The following is an 11,088-nucleotide window of genomic DNA, read 5'->3' on the forward strand; positions in this document are numbered from 1 at the left end:
CACACCTTAGGATTTTGTTCTTAAATTACATAAGTTAGACAAAACTACCCTGTCCAGCAAGTTCCGAATTTTTCAAACATTAAGGCAACTTTCACGACTTTCCAGCTAAACAGTATTATGAAAAATAAATGTCACTTCAAACCTTATGTACACAGTGACAGAGTAGATTTAGCTAGAAAGTATCTTTAGTACATTAATAAAGTGTCACGTAGTATTACCGAGGTTGCGTCAGGTGCTTGAGTGTCTGTGCAATGGGAGCGGCCGCGGTATTCAGAGCACCGGCTTCAGCACGGAGCGCAGCGAGCGCCCCTCTTTAGTCAGCTCTCGCGTCACACACATGCAGGGCAGGGGGACAGCCTCCTCCCTCCGCTCCACAGCGTTGTAGCTGCACTTCCTCAGGTGGTCAGCCATGCTCACGATGTCAGCGAACTTCCACTCCTTCACGGTACAGAAGGCTGTACTGAAGCGCCACACCTAGAAAAGAAGAAAATAAGTTGCTCAAAAGGCTCTAAGATTCCCCAACACGGAGCAGGAAATTAAACGTCCGCGCGGTACCTGCAGGCAACGTTTTGTGTCTACTCTAGGTCGTACTAAAAATTAAGGTGGCAAAACCGTGCAATGCTAGATTTTGTACGGTCAGTCCCAGGCTGATTCAGATTCCAAGTCAACTCTGAGCACTGGAGAGAAAGACAGCCAATATTTTTTGCACATACAAAGTAGATACAATCAGAAATTAAATGAAGAAGTATTGCACGACCAGTCACAACGATCCATTTCTGAAGTGATCAACTACTGAAACTTCAAATGATTGCTGCATATGCTCTGTAGTTTTGGGGGCAGCAGGAAAAGCTGTACCATACAGAGGTCACTCAGAAGTTTTAAGAATTATTTACATACTTAAGGCACTCGATAATATGGCAATGGGTAGGATCTCAACAGGCTAGCAAAAATTTAAATGGCTGTAAATAGTATAAAGCAAACAGGTAGGCAACTTTTCCACTATGAAATACTGATATTAAAGCAAATCATGAAGTAATCATTTGCTATTTTAAAAACTTGGTGAAACCAGAAGTTTATTTACATCAACTAAAAACTAGACAGACACTATGTCTGCTTCCTCAAGAGAAGACTGAACCAACCTGCTAGCAATTTTCACTAATTGCTGTTCTATAAAGCTATCTGTTTCTTGAAGGGATATCAGAAAAAAGCAATAACAATAGTGCTCAGGGAAAATATTAAGAGGAAATGAAGAGACACGACCTATTTAATACCTTGCCTTTCACCTTTAAAATAAAAAATAACTTACCTTTTCTTTAATCTGCCAAGATGAACTTCCATCTAGGTACTTTCTCTTCTCCCAAAGCAGTATCACCATTCCACGTGCTTGAAGCAAACTTCCACACACATCTCTCATTAAACGTGACACTCTTGAAAGCTGACATAAACTAAAGCCATCTAGAAAACTAGCAATGTGCTGCAGAACCTCAAAAGGCAGACTACTCAGATGGTCATTGTGTAGTCCAATTAAGCAGCTTTTTGCTGGTTCTACTAATACTGTGGATATACAAGGCTGAACTCCAAACGACCGTAAGTGGCGGTCATGAATAATCTTTGCCCCTTGTGTTGAAGGACAAAACCTTCGTTGAGAATACGTGCACCCATAATATGCCAAAGGACACCTCTGCTCCATCCAGCCATTAAGGCCAGCATGAATGTCACCATGCACGTTCTTAAAATGCGATGAAAATTCATTCCTCCTGAACAACTGTCCGCAAACAAATGTAAACATTGAACGCTGTTTTGTTTGGTATCTAGCCACATATTCCAATACCAAATCCAGTCCAAGGGTCTGGAATGGACTTGGATTTGAGAGCTGTGGGTTGGCATGATCACATGCAGAAGCTGAAGCTATTTCCCCCACCATTGTGTTTGTGGCCAATAGAGCAGATGGGAGAGAAAATGTTTGGGTCCCAAAGTCCATGCGATACACATCAACAGTGCGACTTTCTGATATCCCCCTTCCTCCGGGAGAGTCTCCCAGGCAAAACAACAGAGCTGCAGTGATTAGATCAATCCCCTGAAGACCCATAGGATCTTCTGTTATCTCCAAATCTGATGTATCAACAGCTTTGTCTTCTTTTGGTGTAGACCAATAGCGATTAGCTGGAAATTTGTATGATAGACGCGGCAGAAGTGAAAACACATCTACGTTTCTCAATCTCTCTTGCTCTACTTGTCTCTCTAACAGTTCTTCTTCGTTAGCATTCTGGGGAAGTAGCACATGATTAGCATTGCCATTAACCAACTGACCAGCTGATACTCCTTCTTTAAGTTGTGCTGTTACAGGGACGGAGCTGCAAGACTGTAACACTTCGCCATCATAAGATGCAGTACATTCACCATTTGTTACACTGGATGGTTTTGAATTAGATACACCAAGATCTTCATTCTGGTCCAACACCTTTGCACATTCATCTTCTACATGAAAGCCATTACACAAGAGTGAGGGGTTACCGAGGTTTAGATTTAAGTCATGTCCCCCCACGACATCGTAACAAATATCACTAGACCCATTTTGCTCCATTTGTGGATTTTGACTCAGGCTACCCAAGTTAATTCCCCCAACTGCTCCTATGTTATCTTCATCTGGATAGTCAGGGTCAGAATTTTTATCCTGAATAGTGCCATTAGAAGCTTGTTCTTTAATCTCAGCATCTTCTTTCACTTCATGTGGTGAAACACAGAGCCTTGAATTTAACATATTAATGTCCCTTGTAGCAGTGTTCAGGATATCCAGAGCAGCAGCCAAACTCCTCGTTGTTTCTACAGTAGCTTGATAAAGTGCACCATAGGACTCTTCATCTACAGGCATCAGACCATTTGAATGCACTGCATCTGGGGCACTTGATTTCACAGAGGTTTGCTCTCTGGATTCTGGTATTTGATCACCTGCTTTTGACATCATTGTTGCTACTTTAAGGGATTCTAATAACATGCGCTGGTCTTGAAGGGCTAAAGCCATATCTAGCTGCTCCACTTCATCCACATCTTTACTCAGGTTTTCGTAAGATTTTCGGTCTGCGTAACTGACTGGCCATCTGTTCCACTCCATGGTACAACATACCACACTCGCAGGGCAAACTTCTAGATGATCCGCAATTTTATTTCGGGCTACTACGAAGGGACACCCAAAGCCACTATTCAAACAAGGCACTTTTTCCAGTGGGCATAACATGCGATGCTCCTCAGCTTTGCAGGAGTGAAAAACTGCTCCACAAACCAATGGGCAGCCAATCAGGTCACAGGAGACGCCAGGCTCCGGTCTGGCCATGCAGCGGCGGCTGACACAGTTCACACAGTGCAGGTGTTGTTGATGTTCCTCCATGCCTGTAAATCCAATTCTGAGTGAAGGGAAAGGAGACAAAAGCATAGAATATGAACTCAATATTGTAAATGTTTGCTGTTAGTCCCAGTTTTGCATCTTCTGTGTGTACAGAGATACTTGTTAACAATGTGAACTGATCAGTAGCCATGTTAAAAGAGTAAGATTGTGACATTTTATCTCAAAGAAACAGTGTTTAGAAGTTCACCTGACACAAATGCGTTATCTTTAATTTTCAGAGTTCAAGACACAGCCTGTGCATTTATTCACCAGGTAAATTATACCAACTTAGGTAAAAATGTTCTATAATCCTTCTCTCTGGAATAGCTCAATTCCCCTGCCTGCTGCAAGTAGATGATTCAATGAAAAACAAAAGACGATCATTGACTGTGGCCTACTACCTAAAACCATAAACCAGACAACTCTACAGAGTAAGGAGACAAAATAAAAGAAGCCAGATTCATCCACATCTCCAGTTTGATAAACTGAAGAAAGACAACCTATTCTCTGTCCTGCTTGATACCACCTAAGCTTCTGACACCCTCTTCATGCAGTTCTGTTTCAGGCAACCTGTAGCCCTCACACGTATCTCAGTCCCCTGTGGTGTCTCATTCTCCCCTCCTCCATACTTCTGACAGACAGCAGTCCTTTACAACAGGTCATCTTTTTCCCTTCCTCTGTAGCTTATAGCTCCTCCCTAATTTTTACAGTAGTTGTTGCACAAGGGTAGCAATTATACTACACAGTATATTTCACTGAAAACTTTTACATAAAAGTTTACTACCCAGCATGGTCCTACCTATACATCCAGTTCAACCCACAAAAGGTAATTTTTAAAAATACATCCTATGACAATACTCCTTTAATCTATTTTAAACTCCTGATGACAATACCAGCAGTAAGGGTGACACAACAACTTTACATAACAAGGCCAAACAGCAATACAAACCCCAATAAAATTAATTGCATTGCCCACTATAACACATTGACACAAAAAAATCAATTCTTTGTTCTAGTATGGAGAAAGGGGAAGAAAAAAAAAAAAAAAAAGAGAAAGAGTTAAACTGGCATTTTTGTACTATACATACTTTGAGAAGCTCTGGAACTGCTCACTAGCTGGAGTGCAGGCCCACACAAGTGACCAAGCTCTCCTCTATGCTCTATCAAACTCCCTTTCAGAGGTGACACCACTAGGGAAATACAGTTCAGAGATAGTAAAGAATGACCTGCATGGAGCCAAATCTCAAAATAGTGTGTCAGAAATACATTGCTCAGCTCCATCTTTTTCCTCACTCCTCACCCTCCAGAAATTTTCTGGAAAAATAAAATGCTTACTGAATTTAAGTTTAAGAGAAATGGTTCCTGATCTTATTCTATTAGCTAACAGGTGCTCTCATGCATTGTCTTCAGATTAAATACTTGGTTTAATGCATTAAAACTTCTTAAATTAAAAATACACTGAACTGTAAAACTGAAATTGCTTAGTATTATTGCTTTTGTTCAAACTGAAGGTAAGAGGATATAAAATCGCCTTTCAGATACTCCACTTTAAATAATTTGAAGAATTTAAATAGAAATCTATGTGACACTTCACTCGCTTGTATTCTTTTAATCCTTTGAAATTCATGCTAACTTTAACTAGCAATCAGCCCTCATCCCCCCATCCGTCGTAATTTAGATAACTCAAATATTTTAGCCACCCACACTCCTGAACTGTTGTAACAAAGAAGTCTATGTGCTACACTTAGCAGGCAAAACGCAGCTGAATTTTCCCTACTGCACCTTAGTATTTATATCCTGACAAATAAGTAAGTTTTGAATAAATTGTCAAGTGCATCAGTCACCAAAGTCAGTGACTGACTGACCTGCTAAACATTTTAGCAAACCTTTCTGGCGCACAGCCCACTTTCAACTTGCATATTAAGTTACACAGCATTTACTGCAGAGCTGAAACATGTTCAGCAAAGAATGAAAACCAGAAAATTATTTGACTTCTCTGAGATATTTTTAGTTCTTCCAGCAAAGCCCCCTCTAAGTAACTCCTACCAAATACAACAGCCTACCTGTTCCTAGACCAAACCAAATTGTCAGAGTTTCGCATCAGTACTGAAACCAAACTCCAGTTTTCCCCAGATCAACAGGTGAGCAGAGATCAAAAGGAAACTCTCAGGTTATGTGTATATTTTAAAGCACTTCACACAAAATGGAAACAGCCCTGAAAAACACAACTGCTAGTTTACAATGCAAGAGCCCTCAGAGCCCAGCTCTGGCTTCATGTACATAAACAGTCCTGCTCCCAGGAAACTAGCAGTCTGGTAGCAGTAAGGCTTCATTTAATTAGTTAACCACAATTATGTTTTAAAATTAAAAAAAAAAAAAAATCACTTGTTTACCTACTTTGCAAAAAGCTGTATACCCTGCTCACTTTAAGATGGTCAAAGTGAGCCACTTCTAGAGCAGAAGGTGGGACCTGCTGCTTCCAGACTATAGTTGGCCCACATGCAGGCAGCTCAGAGTGCAATCAAACTGAGCTCATGTTTGCCTGCACTATTTGTGTAGACATACCCTAAATTAGTCAACCATCATTAAATACTGTCTTTAAATAGCCTATGTGAGCTTACACAGAAGAACATTCTATTAAGACAGTGAAACACCCTCCTTCCTAGCACACGATCTTGGTCTTTACAAGTCAGATTGTGAAATCCAAGTGGCACAATGACACTGACTTTCCTCAGGCTCCTGGACTCCCCTCACACAGAAGCTAATTAATATTCATCAAAACTTGATGATTTCATAGAAGCCAATGAAATTTTTTAAGTGGGTAAGAAGGAGACAAAACCTGGTGAAAACTCAAATATCACTAATGGATCGTATATGAAAGCCATAGCAGACACTAAAATATCATGTTTGATCCATAGGAGATGCTAATTTAGGTCTATAACATACTTGCAATTGTTTTTATAATGAAGTAGTTTTGCACGTGATGAATAAATAGCTCAAGTAACCTATTCTCTCAATTTCTGCAAATAAGAATTTTATTGGTCATTAAGAAGTTTGATATTAGTTTCCATTTCTCTTAAAATTCAAATCCTTTGGCTCCTTAACTACATATATAATTCAAAATTATCTCTAGACATCAGTGGACCACGAGCAGGACATTCACTAAAATTCTGTGCCCTGCTTACAGGCCTTAACTTCACAGCACCTGCTGCACAACTTCAATTTAGTCCGAATGTCACATTTTATTTATAGCCTACTACAAAGTCCTTTTATATATATTAAATGTCCTTTTCTTCATTTTTAATTTTAATATCTGGGCTTCAACTTATCAGCTGTTTTGGGCAGTCATGAGTTCCTGGACTGCTTAAACTAGTTAAGGCTTCAAATATAATTGAGTTATCAAATTGCAAAGTCCAAAGGCAAGAAACCAAATTACCCTATCAAACTGGTGAAATACATGGGTAAGACCTCAAAAATTAGCACATTATTCTTGTTCCTGACTCACTGCATTTTATGAGCTAATTTTGAGAACCACAGAACTTAGCACATTTTTGATTAAGAGCATCCACATATGAAACATTTGCCTTTGAATAACTATAACCAATATATCACTGTATATCACATAGTGATATCTAGTATATCGCTGTGTGATATACTATGTGATCTAATATGTGACACATATATCCTGATAACAACATATCATTATGTTGAGAACAAAACCCACCCTCTTCCTAAACATTGCCTTGTAAAGGAAAAAAATGTTGGGTAAAGGGGAGATAAAGAAAATTCTTGCTGGAGGAAACAAAATGTTTTCATTTCCTCTGATAAAGAAAATTGAAAGGGATAGCAAAGAGTGTCTGTCACTGCTGATCTGAAGAAAAATACATGTCACTAAAACATGTACCAATAATATTTATAGTGTTTATATACCGTTGTGTTCCTTGCCACAATTTGGTGAGAAGAGTGTCAGATCAATGGCTATAGCAAGAACGAACAGCTGTCCTTCTCTGATAGTGTGTCAGCAACTAGCTTCAGTTCATATGAGATGCTTAAGTACAGACACTTGACTGTTACTAGCAGAGAAACCTAAAAATACATCCTGTTCCAGTGAGGTGACCACTGCTCTCAGAATTTGTGCAATCACTTGATGTTATTGTTCATACTATACAGTCAGCTGACCAAATCAGCCAGAACATGCTTTGAAAATCTGTCATAATTAACAGGATTAAAATTCCAGCTGCTACAGCCACATGATTTTCAGTTGCTGTTGTAACACAAACATTAAAATAGTGTAACAAGGGTTTCAATCACCACACAATACTTCAGCTCTAAGTCAGAGCTCTTACTTACTTCTACATCACAAGGTGTAAGAAGCTGTAGTTCAGATTATCAAACCTGAACTCTGCTTACTTACTCTCCCTACATACATTCTTTGGTGTAAGAGAAGAAATCACAGCAACTATTACTGCTATTGGAAGCCTCCATTACTTAGCCACCTTTTATTCACCAAAGCTATAAAGCTCAACTATCTTTGAGACTCTTCCCTCTATCAAATTGGACTTAACAGGCCAGCAGGTTCTTAAATTACAGGTTCAAGGAAGTAGAATAGAGACACACAAGTAGCATAAACAGGTTTAAACACCCATAAGCAGCCAAATATATGCAAACCATTCTAAAAAAGAAAATCCCTTTTATTTTTGAGACTGTAGAAGACCGATGTATTTCTAAATCTTCCCTCTTTTGCCCAGGTCCAGCTAAAAGAGTGGCTAACAAGTTTAGTAAGATCCAGCAACTTTCAGAGAGGAAATGGCCAAGTGAGAGAGATTTAACTGACAGGTGGTTTTGAAAAAAGGGTAAGGAAAAACAGGGCATGAGTTAAAAAAAAAAAAAAATATTGCTCTAAAATATTCTGCCAAAATAGAACTGGCAGTACAACAGGTGATTATTGAACAAGTCATTTTATTTTTCTATATCCTACCACACATGGGAGAATAACTATCACCTTGACTAGCAGGTCTAACTATCAAATGCCTTAAACAAGCTTTGCAGACTTCTAGAAGGGAAGCTTTTCTTGTCATCCCTATCCTGCACAAAAAAGTTTAGCAGTTTTTCTATCTAAACTCAAACTCCTCAGTCTATTACTACAACAGTGTGGCTTCATTAACTTTCTATGCTATGCTTCCTTTTTGAATTTGGGGGTGGTGGTGTTTGGGTTAGTTGGTTTGAGGTCTTTGATTCATGAATAACATGAACTGGAGGCTCAGCAAGGTGTCTTTGACACCATTTCAACTGGAGAATGGCACGTGCCACCACTAGTTGCCATGTCTGCTTGAGGACGCTCTAACTCTGCTCCTCAAGACTCCACAAAGTCTAAGGTTAAACAGCCCCATCCTGAAGCTTCTCCAAAACCAGCGCAGCAATTGTCCTCATATTTGGGAGCTGAGTACCTCAAATCCTGCTTAAAATCTCTCTGTATCATTGGGAAGACAGGAGACAGGGACATACAGCAAAGTTAATCTAATGCCATGCTAATTTCCAACTACTCTTTAAAATGGTAAAATCAAAAGAACAAACAACATTACAAACTGCTAGTTATTAACATGAAATAACGTGACTGAAAGGTGACAAAGGTACATGCTTCTGTTGCACACAGAGCAGTACATATGGCCATATTTTAATATCTTATATACTAGATATATACTAGGCAATTGGGTTTTTTTATACAAATTTTCTGATTCGAAAGAGAAGTTCCTGATAGGAACTTTGTGAAGCTTTGTATCTCTTCAAGCTAGTTTACATCAGACATACTTTTAGAAGGAGAATCCTTCAGATGCCACACTTAAAATCTCAGCCTTATGGGATACAAATCACCACCTCCCACCCCCAAGTTCATCAGGACAACCCTGGATCTGTTACAGCTAGGCAGATCACAGAAGTTAAAACTATATTCAAAACATTTGGCTAGACGTGTTTTCTCAAACATAAATTCATCCACAACAAAGAGGAGAGCATATTCCCTGTCTGGTACTGACTGCACATACTGGGCATACTAGAATGAGTCCACATTGGGTTTTTTTGTTAATCATTGAACATATGAGAAGGAGCTTCAGTTACTAAAGGCCAAACTACTCCACAAGTGCTATGCTGCTTCTACCATCGGCACTATGCTACTTCTACTATCATCATAGTCTACACCAATTTGTATGCATTACACAAAAAACAAGCAGAAAAACATCATGCTCCCTAGTAGCAGTCCATCTTCCTCCAATTAAGAGAATTCAGTGAAATATTTCCTCCAAAATCATTGCAGCCAAAAAAAAAAAAAAAAAAAAAAGAATTAAAGGGGAAAATGACCCAAAGCAAAACACAGCTGTGACTGAAGTGGACCCTCTACTGATGCCCCATGTGTCTGGCTTTGTTCCACGTTAGAACAGAAGGTCTGACAGAGTGATTAAACACTTTCTTCTATCACTATTAAACTCTGAGTGTTAGAAACCAGAACTACTAGGCTTTCCCTTAGAGCACTTTTGTGACAGATGCATTCTTGTCTCCTTGACACATTCCCTAAAGAAAAAACCCAAAGGCCTCAGCGTGCCTTTGGCCACACGCTAACACAGGACAGCCACACCAGGAACAGCTACACTTGCTGCATGGCTCAGGCACAAAAGCACTCTACCTGTTGAGCTGGTGTCAGGGCAGAATCAGCAAGAGAGCCAGTAGATTTCATGTGTAAAGCACTTCTGAACTTGATGAACTCAGTGCGACTCCTCGACTGCTGTAGACTCTACAAGAGATGAGATCAAGAAGTAAGGTTTCATTTCAGGTGTACAGATTGTTTTCCTATGTACAATCCTCTGAAAAGGTCATGTACTTAAACTATCTGGAGCTACAAATGTCAAAATATTTTGCAGGTTTTATAAAAAAAAAATAAACAAGTTTTTAACACACTTTGCAAGCGCAACACAAGTTCTGTCACTTTAGCTTATTGCTAGCTGTTAGTCACAGTAGGTGGTTACCTGTTTATATTTAAGGCTAGGAAAGATTATTAAAAGTTATTATTCTGACCTACTTCACTTAATACTTTGGCTTGGCTCTCCAGAAAAAAAACAAAAAAACAAAAAAACAAACCAACCAAAAAAACCCACAACCACAACAAACCTGAATTAAAAGTTTCAACAGCTGGAGAACTAAGAAAACATACATAAAGTTTCTTTACAAACTGTATTTCAGTCTAGTTAAAATTTGCCCAGCTTCAGTCTTCAGACATGATAACTGAGTAACAAGCAATTACTTCATATTAAAAAGCTCTTTACTACAGCAAACTGCTTCTTCCATGTATTCATATCCATGGATTATCACTAAAACTTAACAGATGTGGATCCAAGGTATCTAACCAAAGGAACAATGATATCCTTATCCCCAGGTATCGTCACACAAATCCTTCAGAAAAACAGAAAATAAGCCATTTCTCAGAAATCAGAACTACTGAAAAAAAGTAATGCATTCTATACTACAGTGGGTAGTTTTAGCCACCCAAAAGAAATCCAAAAATAAATCCTTCTTCTTACAGACTATTTTAATTAATACGTGTTGCTGCAGAATTCCTGACCTCTGTGTATTTATAGACATCAGGCCAAAAATCTTGTTAATATACTGTTTCACGTCTTACTACACAAGTTTAACCAGTTCCCATAGCAAAATAAGAA

The 11,088-nt window shown here is 39.0% G+C and overlaps 1 protein-coding gene across 1 annotated transcript; it reads right to left on the reverse strand.

Annotated features, from left to right (window-relative positions):
- Positions 1–270: 270 nt before the first annotated feature.
- Positions 271–10,166, reverse strand: FBXO30 (F-box protein 30). Its single transcript, XM_008950388.1, has 3 exons — positions 10,059–10,166; positions 1,307–3,401; positions 271–474 (listed from the first exon to the last, which is right to left on the reverse strand). The coding sequence occupies exons 2-3, from the start codon at positions 3,383–3,385 to the stop codon at positions 271–273; spliced, it is 2,283 nt and encodes a 760-aa protein (XP_008948636.1). The 5' UTR covers positions 3,386–3,401; positions 10,059–10,166.
- Positions 10,167–11,088: the final 922 nt, after the last annotated feature.

This window comes from Merops nubicus, unplaced genomic scaffold (assembly GCF_000691845.1).
Source record: "Merops nubicus isolate BGI_N331 unplaced genomic scaffold, ASM69184v1 scaffold18372, whole genome shotgun sequence".
Taxonomy (NCBI): Eukaryota; Metazoa; Chordata; class Aves; order Coraciiformes; family Meropidae; genus Merops; species Merops nubicus.

Coding starts and splice junctions, on each gene's coding strand:
- FBXO30 (XM_008950388.1), bottom strand. CDS start 3,385: ATGGAGGAACATCAACAACACCTGCACTGTGTGAACTGTGTCAGCCGC. Junction 475..1,306: donor CTTGGCAGATTAAAGAAAAG/GTAAGTTATTTT, acceptor CTTCTTTTCTAG/GTGTGGCGCTTCAGTACAGC.